This window comes from Lycium barbarum, chromosome 4, assembly GCF_019175385.1.
Source record: "Lycium barbarum isolate Lr01 chromosome 4, ASM1917538v2, whole genome shotgun sequence".
NCBI classification, from domain to species: Eukaryota; Viridiplantae; Streptophyta; class Magnoliopsida; order Solanales; family Solanaceae; genus Lycium; species Lycium barbarum.
This window is the reverse complement of record NC_083340.1, coordinates 147,399,854-147,409,532: the sequence shown is the minus strand read 5'-3', so window position 1 is coordinate 147,409,532 and position 9,679 is coordinate 147,399,854. Positions and strand designations below refer to the sequence as shown.

The 9,679-nt window shown below is 34.8% G+C and overlaps 1 protein-coding gene across 3 annotated transcripts; it reads left to right on the top strand.

Moving 5' to 3' along the window:
* Positions 1–337: 337 nt before the first annotated feature.
* LOC132636953 (putative late blight resistance protein homolog R1A-10) lies at positions 338–6,545 on the top strand. Of its 3 annotated transcripts, none has more exons than XM_060354066.1 (3): positions 338–559; positions 1,617–4,298; positions 5,441–6,545. In XM_060354066.1, coding segments are annotated over exons 2-3 (2,640 nt in total). In that variant the 5' UTR covers positions 338–559; positions 1,617–1,660; the 3' UTR covers positions 5,443–6,545. The 3 variants fall into 3 exon arrangements, with proteins under 3 accessions (XP_060210049.1, XP_060210047.1, XP_060210048.1); XM_060354065.1 differs by lacking the exon at positions 5,441–6,545 and adding an exon at positions 4,789–5,126 and having other exon boundaries at positions 339–559; XM_060354064.1 differs by lacking the exon at positions 5,441–6,545 and having other exon boundaries at positions 1,617–5,126.
* Positions 6,546–9,679: the final 3,134 nt, after the last annotated feature.

Genomic DNA, 9,679 nt, shown 5'->3' with positions numbered 1-9,679 from the left:
ACAAGGCCGTATGATGCTATAATTAAAGGAAAAAGAAACGGCTTAGATGATTATGTAATGCTAAGAGGTGAATAGAGGTACGACAAGGAAATAATTGGAAATTGGAAGTTACATTATTACATATTTACTCCGTGTCAATTTATGTGAATCTATTTAACTAGACACAAAGTTTAAAAAATTAGAAAAGACTTTTAAAATTGTGAGGTTAAATGAATCGCATATATTTTGTGTGACTATAAATTATTGCATAAAAGTAAATTATTTTCAAATATAGAAAGTCATTTTTTTGACATGAATTATAAAAAAATATGTTCACATACATTGAATCAGAAGTGCACCCTTTTTGCAAAGATAAAGGACCACTTATGTTCAGCCTTATATAATAGGGACTTAAATGAACCTGCTATTTAAAGTTAAAGGACTATTTAAACTGTTTTCTCAAGCTGTTTACCATCTTATATGCTTTATCCATTTTGTTTGCTGATACTCATATTTGTGTTCTTCTCTTAGTATTCTTTTGCAGTGCTTTTGCAGCTTGTTGCCCATCTGCTATTGAAAGGTTAGTTGCCCTTAATTAATTACTCTGTCATTTGATTAAACTTATTGGAGTAAAACAACACTTGTGCACAGATATATGGCCCTGAATGATTTTAAGAGGGAAATTAGATCTATAACTCTACTAGTTGAACTTATGATTCCATCATACGTAACGCAGTTTATCTGTGGGCAATTTCCAACAAATAGTCTTGAACATGAAAAAAAGAGACCTTAATATACTCCCTCCGGATAAAAAAGAGTGTTCACCCCTTAAGAAAGTACTAACTCCTAGAAAAACATATGTAATCTGATTAAACTATCCCTAATTAAATAAATATTGAGATTTGATCACATAATACTTAAACTCTAATTTTTTCTTGATTTGATAAGTGGATATTTTTTTTGACCCAAGATAAAAAGGCTAAGTGGACACTCTTTTTAATCTGGAGGGAGTAGTAGTTAACTGCAGTGGTGGAGCCAGGATTTTCACTAAAGGGGTTCAAAATATGAAAAAGTAAACACACGAAGAAGGCAAAGGGGGTTCAACGTCCATTATATATACATAAAAAATAATTTCAACCATGTATAGATAATGTAATTTTTCGCGGAAGGTTTGTGAACCCCCTTGGCCCTTCCTCCCTCCGCCCCTGGTTAACGGTGCCATACTTTACGCTGTTTATCTTAGTTGATTGATTGAATTTGTCGAACAAAGAGAACTTCATATCCAAAGTATTGAGGGTGAATAAAGTGGCATAGGATAGATAGTTAAAAAGAGACTTTCACATTTTTTTTTATACATGTCTATTAGTAACCGGTAGGTATAAGTCCTAGGCACTGTTAAATATTATTATTCCTTAAATCTTTAACTAAATTCAAAGAGTTAGAGATTAAAAGATTCTACCGCCCTAGTGTAAAATCATCTGTAGTAACATGAAACAGAGTCAGTGCCTATACAAGGGTACGAATTCAAGTTTCAGAGTGAAGACTAATAAATTACCTGATCTTATTTAGTTTATGCCTGCCTTTTTTTTTGGCAAATCATGTTATCTGTAATACCATTGACCCCTTGCAACTTGCAGCTTTCAGATCATATTTGCAAAGTACAAACGAGAATACAGTAGATATGGCTTATGCAAGTGTGGCTTCTCTTATGAGAACCATTGAACTTCTCTTGACATCCCATTGGTCAACGCAATCTCTAATCTGTGATCATAGAGAAGAATTTCTCGGTCTTCATGAAAAAGCTAGTTCCCTGGAAGTATTTCTCAAGAACTTTGAGAAAAGCAATGTTTCTGGGGAAATGACAGATTTGGAAGTAAAGGTAAAAGAAGTTGCAAATGATGTTGAATACACAATTCAACTGAGACTAACAGAAACTGTAAAGGGAACAAATAAAAGCCAGAAAAGAAAGGCACGTCGAAGGTTCTGTCAAAGCCTGCAACGGATAGCAGGGGACATTGACCGTGTCTTGAAAGAGTCAACAAAGATTCAAGATAAAGGCAAACACGCATCAAAGAAATCATTGGTTCAAGATTTTTCAAGTTCAGCAAAAAATATTCTAAATGTTAAGAACAATATGGTTGGACGTGATGATCAAAGGGAAAGGTTGCTGGCAGAACTGACTCAATACAGTGGCTTGTCTCGTCAACTCAAAGTCATCCCGATCATCGGGATGGGAGGCATTGGTAAAACAACTTTAGCAAAAGAAGTTTACAATGATGCGTACCTTTGTTCTCATTTTGATGTTCGTGGTTGGGCTACTGTATCTAGCCAACACAATGTAAAGGAAATCTTGCTAAGCCTTCTGCGTTCTACAAAAGAATTGGATGGCAAATTTCACAAGAAAGATGAAGGAGAGCTAGCTGACATGCTACGAAAGAGTTTGATGGGCAAGAGATATTTAATTGTCATGGATGACATGTGGAGCAGTAAAGCATGGGATGACGTGAGGCTATGCTTTCCTAGTGAAAACAAAGGGAGTCGAATACTGTTGACTACCCGTAACAGTGAAGTAGCTTGTTCTGCTGGTACGGAGAATCGTTCTTTGAAGATGGGTTTCATGGATACGGATGAGAGTTGGAACCTTTTCCAAAGTATTGTGTTCTCAAATGAAGAATTACCATCTGATGAATTTGAGACTATTGGGAAGCAAATTGTAGACAAATGTGAAGGCTTACCTCTAACTGTTGTCGTGGTAGCTGGGTTTCTGTCCAAATCAGAAAGGACAATAGAAGATTGGGAAAGTGTTGCCAAAGATGTCAAGTCATTTGTAACAAATGATCCTGGTAAACAATGTTTACATGTGCTTGGGTTGAGTTATAATCACTTGACCAGCAATCTAAAAGCATGCCTTCTATATTTTGGATTTTTTCCAGAAGACTATAAGATTTCAGCGAAGACATTGGTGAGATTATGGATCGCCGAAGGTTTTCTGAAGTTGGAAAAAGACTTGGAAGGGGAGGCTGAGAAGTGTTTACAAGATCTTGTTGACAGATGTCTTGTTCTCGTTAGCGAGAAAAGTATGGATGAATCAAAAATTAAATCATGTAAGGTTCATGATCTAATACATGAGTTGTGCTTGAGAGAAGCTAAAAGACAAAATATTTTTGTCATGAAAGACATTGCATGTAATGACTATGATTCTTATAGGGCCCTTCTTACCCCTGGACATCATCATTGGATAAGGAGGCAGACATATGATGAAGACAACAATCTCTTGAATCTAACTCGTTCACTTTATCGAACTCGTTCACTTTTCTTTCTTCCTGAATCTTACCCTTATAGATTTACTCTCAAAGCAGGGCTTAATCATTTCAATTTACTCAGAATCTTGGACTTGAGCCCCATAAATTGCAAAATATTCCCTCCTGAGATACTGTGCCTCATTTGGTTGAGGTACCTTGCAATGTACGGGGATTTTCACATACCTTCAGAAATTTGCAGGTTATGGAATCTACAAACATTCATTGTTGGAAGTGATGATTGGGCATCTAGAAATGTTTCAGAGACAATTTGGGAACTGAAGCAATTAAGGCATCTGGTACTCGCAAGATATTATTTGCCAAATCGATTTTATTTGCCAAATCCCCCAAATGTATCTGTTGGTGAAGAGAGACACTTATATTTTCCAAACATACAAACTATTTCTGGTTTGTCTCCAAGTAGTTGCACAAAGGAGGTTATTTCAGGGATTTGGAATGCTAAAAAGTTAAGAATCTATGGAGAGGAAGATGACTATGAAAGTTGTGAAGAATCTAGACTTCTCGAAAATCTTGTCCATCTACATCAACTTGAAAAATTGAGTTTTTATGGACCATTACAGACCATTCCAAGTGTGAAAGCTTTTCCAGCAATGCTCAAGAAGTTACAGTTCGAAGAAACTAAACTAAGGTGGGAGGAGTTGGACATCATAGGTGAGATACCTAACCTTGAGGTGCTGAAGCTAAGATGGTATGCTTGTCAGGGTGAAGAATGGCATCCAATTGCAGGCGGATTTACTCGATTGAAGCTTTTGCTAATTGAAAATTGTGATCTCGAGTACTGGAAAGCCACGAATGACAATTTTCCTGTCCTTGAGCGCCTTGTGATTAAAGAATGCTGGTATTTGGAAGAGATACCCATTGAGTTTGCAGAAATTGACCCACTGCAACTAATTGAGTTAGTTGGTTGTAAACCCGAACTCGAGGCTTCTGCTCAACGAATTCAACAAGAACAAGAAGAACTCGGAAACAAACCCGTGGATGTTCGCATCTCCAGTAAATGTGAGTATATATATATACTCGTTCAATTGCAGTGTTTTAGCCTTCTTTTCTTCAAGTCATCGTCGTTAGAAAATATTAATTTTTCTGAATTAAAGAAGACAGAAATTCTTAATTTCGTGAATATAAATTGTGATGAATAATGAGAAATTGAACAATGAGAAAGGGTAAAAAATGCCCGTAAACTGAGGGAATTTTTGTTCAATTTCACATAGTTTAAGGGATTTTTTAACCCTTTTCCGTTAAAACAATTATCAAATTTTAGTTGTGTAAAATAGGTATTTTCTTCTAGACTGACCACATAATTATTTTGATAAGCAAAATTAATTTAATAAATATGGCAATTAAATTAGTCAAATGATAAAAATAAAATGATCTTAAATGCCCTCATTATGTGGCTTTCGGTGCATAAGGATTTATAATGTGTGAATTATAGTTTTCGCCTGTATAAAGAAAAGATCCCAAGATAATTGACTTCCGTGACTTCATTCAGCTGTTCCTCTATTGAGGAAGATAAGGATGAGATGAGGAAATGAGGATGTAATTGATAATGATGACGACGGCGATGGAAGAATTGTTCAGATCTATCATGAATAGTGCAAACTTAATTTTGTTCATAGTGTAAAAAGAATGGATATTTGTTCTTACTTTCAGTTAAGGAGATAAGATCTTGTATCATCATTTTTATTTGTTTTGCTGATCTACCATTCAAAGTTTAGTTTCCTTTCTATTTTTTTAAGCTTAAAAGGAAAATAGCACTTGTAGATTCTGTTAAACATCCTTGCGTAGGATGAAAATGGAACAAGTTATATCAAGATGTTTAGAGTAACCTGTACTAAGAAAAGGGAAACTCTAGATTAACAATTTGAGACTGCTGATGCTAGTTCATCGATATTGTTCTTTATCTGTAAATGTAATTTGTTCTACCTTTTAAAAGAGTACTATGAAACTATACATCCACATTTGCAACTCATTTCTCAAATCCAGAATAAAGCCTAGTAGATATAGTTTTGGTATATGTAAGGTTTCCAGAACAAATTTGGGAAATGATGCAACAGGCATATCGAATTCGGAAAATTATATTTATCAGATCCTCCAGATGCTGGCTTTTTCAAACATACAAACTATTTCTGGTTGGTTTGCAGAGTGTTGCAGAGAGGAGGTGTTTTCAAGGGTTTGGGACATTAGAGAGTTATGACTTTTTTGGCTATAGAGATGACTATGAAAGTTGTAAGGAATCCAAATACTTCAATAATCTTGTCCATCTTCGTCAACTGGAATCATTGAGGTATCACTAGTGCATATTCAATTAAAATGCAAAAGTTTTTGCAGAAACACTCAAGAAGTTGAAGTTGGTCATATAGAGGTATGCTCTTTATGGTCATATAGAGAGGTATGCTCCATATGGTCATCTCTTAGTAAATTTTGTGAACACTTCAGAAAACGAAAATGCACTAAACTAGTAAAGAAATGAAATGGACCTTTTGTGGAGGCAAATTTTGAGAATAATAGCCTGTTTGACCAAGCTTTCAAAATTTGCTTATTTTTAACCGGTACTTTTCTATCATAGGAGCTTTTTGAAAAAATACTTTTTGGAGAGAGCAATTTGTGTTCGGCTAATTAAGTTGTAAAAATTACTTTTTCCAATATTAGCGCCACAATTTGTGCTTGGCCAAAGTTTTAAAAGTGCTTTTAGGGAAAAACTACTTCTTTTAGCTTCTATTACTATTCAAAAAAAAAAATTCTCGAAGCTTGGCCAAACACTTGAACTCTCTAAAACAAGCATTTTTTTGTTGTTGAAAGAATAAGCACTTTTGGCTTCATAGAAGCTTGACCACATAGGCTATAAATCGATGCCCGCCGATCGGCTTCGAACATGTCAACTCTTTTCCAAACAATTTTCACTTCCAACTAACTACTACTATTTCCGGATCTAAAAAAGAGTTCACTTAGTCATTTGTACATCTCTTGAGAAATTACTCACTCCAAGAAAAAAAATATGTGAATTGACTAAACTACTCCTAATTAAATAGACATTGGGATTTGACCACATAAGAGGCAAATCTATGATTTCTGAAACATGGGTTCACCACTAAAAAAAATAAGGAAAAAATGTATTAAGTGGGACTTGATATCTCTAGACATCTATGTAATTAACTCAGCCTCCAACCAAGTGCACCATTTAGCTTTCTTGTAGCATGTGTTACACCAGATAGTATTATACTACTTTTAAAAAATATACATAAAATACCTAGTTTTATAGAGAGACCATGTGTTCATATGTCCCGTTTTTTCGCACCTAAAATAGGCCCTGGATCACATAACACTTAATAGGGGCAAATCCGAAAAGATAACATTTTTTACCCAAGAAAAAAAGACTAAGTGGACACTTTTTTTTTATCCGGAGGGAGTATTATATAATGCTGAACACAAATGTTCCTTTATCTTTGCGAAAAGTGTGCACTTCTGGTCCTGGTCGAGAAAAAACCTTTTAACTAAAGGAAAGATACTAAATACAATGATATTAAAGCAAACTAAACAGCTAAGATTTTCTATATTAATAGGAAATGGAAGATCCTCTGCATCTCAATTCCTATTTCTTGCACTCTTTACAGAGATTGCTCAGTTGGAGATGAAAATTATTAAGAAAAGAATTGACAGGTTCGAATCCGATCTGCCGGCATCGACGTATATCATATTTAGCCAAGCTTTTAAGAAGTTGAAAGTGTGTTTTAAAAAAATAAAATAATGCTTGTTTTAGAAAGCTCAGGTGTTACGCCAAGCTCATTGGGAAAAAAAGTGTTTTTGAGTAATAGTAAAAGCTCGAAAAAGTAGTTTTTCCCAAAATCATATTTGGAACTTTAGCTAAGGACAAATTCTTGGTTTGATATTGGCAAAATTGATTTCAAATTGATTAGTCAAATAAAAATTGCTACTCTCCAAAAATTCTTTTTTGTAAAGCACTTACAGATGAAAAAACACTTTTAAAATAAGCAGATCTTGAAAGTTTGACTAGATAGACTATTATTCTCGAATTTTGGCTAGTCTATTTCTTTACTACTCTTTCCGTTTCATAATAAGTAGTGTTTTTAGCTTGAACACACCCCTTAAGAAAACTACTCACTCCTAAAAAATAAGAAGTGTTTTTACTAATTTACCTTTAATCAATTGCCTTGAAAAGAAAGATTTTTAATGGTTTTTAGGTCATATGAAACTACATTTATTAAAATGAGAGTAAAATTGGAAGAAAAAAATTAATGCTTTCATGATTTTGTGAAACACCACTTATTTTGAAATGGAGGAAGTTGTTAATTTGCGGCATTTCAGTTTTGTTTAAGCTGCTTTTTCAATCAATATATTTGCAAATGTTGATGTATAATTTCGCACGCCATAATACATTGATAGACATCCTAACTTGGTCTCAATTGACAAATTAGCACTCCAACTTTGAGAATGCACATCTGGACACCTCAACTTGGCTTAAGTTGGCCTTGTAAACAGCCCAACTTTGAAATGCGCATTAGACAACTTAAATTTAACCGTGTTTAGATGTGCATTTTCAAAATTTGAGGGTTTACCGGCCAAACCAAGTTGAATTATCTAGATTTGCATTTTCCAAATTGGGTGTTCACTTGCCAATTGATGTCAAGTTAAGATGTCTGTTGACACCCAATTTTGTCCCTCCCCTAAATTTTCTGACAAGCTAAATACTTTATTTTCACTACTATTATTTTCGCTACTTTTATTTTTTAACATTATAAGTATTACTTTATCACAGATTTTAAACGGCTAGTCATCGTTTCATTTTTTCGGGTTTGGAATCGTTAAATTAATTACAAGACAACACTTTGCAAAATATTTATTTTTCTACATATTAATTATTTACATAATATATATTATACCAGTTATTAAACTAGAAGCCCAAAAAATAATTTAAATAGAGAAGGAAGGACCAATAATTTTTAGCCAAATTAATGACTTTAAAATACAATATTATTTCCCTACCCAAATAATTAGCCCACATCTTTAATACTCAACCCACATTATCAGCCCATATTTAAATTAATGGACCAGCCCAAACGGACCAGCCCATTATCCACGTTTTCAACAGATCCAGCCCAACCACACTCACCCGACCCGGCCCACCATATCCCCTTCCCCTTTAACCTAATTCCCTTCCCCCTTTCTTTTTCCTCTTCTTCTTTCTTCCGCCTCCCCTCATCTCTTTCTCTCTTTTCTTTTTCCTTTTTTTTCCTCATCGTCGCCGCTCCTTGATTCCCTCCTTTTTTCGCTCACTCCTCTCTCTTTCTCCTTTCCACTCATCCTACACCACTCCCACTCGTCGCTGTCCCCCACTCTCTGTCCACGCTCCTCTCTTTCTCAAACCAAACGAAGCCCTATAAATCTAGGACGAATTGTTCTGTCAAAAAGGGGGGGGGGGGGGGGGGGGGCGGAAATTTGGGGAATATCTTTAGGGATTTGGGGGAGATAATACTCAACACTTCCTTTTTTTTTTACTCTAAACCTAAGCTTGTTCCAAATTCTTTTGTTAGAGTTCGTGGAGTTGAAAACGAAATCAGTCCTACGAAAGGGGAACAAGAAGCCGTAACCGCAAAAATCCCCTACTAAAATATCAATTTTGATCATAAAAGAGTCTTTACTCGAAAGGGAACAGCCAACAATCACCCTATTTTTGGTTAGAAATTTTTGTTACTTTAATCGGGTTCTTCGAGTTCGAGTTTAAATCCGAGACGTCAACACCCACTTCACTGCACCCACAAAAGGTCAGCGTGTTTCTTTCATTTCGAATTTAAAATCTGTGTTTGTTCGTGTATGTCGTTGCTTCGGTTTGGTTAAATTTCAGTTTATCAGTTTAGTGGTATTGTGTATGTCCAAGTTTTAGTTAGTCTAATTTCGGTTTAGTAACGAATAATGTTTAATTTACCTGCTGGTTATGTTAGTGGGACAGTGTTTGTGAGTTGATGTTTTGATCGAAATTGTTTTATTGGGTCTGAATTACTGCTACTATGCGACCAGATATCCCAGTATGCCTTAGCAGGGTTAATTTCAACTGTGATTAAGTAATCAGGTACAGAAATATTTTCTATAGTTTCACAATTTCATCTTGATATAGAAATGAAGCCATTTTCATTTGGTCTGAAGGTATTTTGTAAAAAATAGCAAAGATCCTCCACATTTCGTGTTTTGAAAATTTTGTTTTGATCTGTTAACCTTTGTCTAGATACGATTTAATGATAAATACATTTTCATAAGTTCGGATGAAAGATCTACACATGTTGTCTTATGGTTAAACTGCAAATGTCTCCTTTAAGTCAAGAAGAAATTTGTTGTTGTTGAAGCCAAATGCATTTGCTCGTGATCAG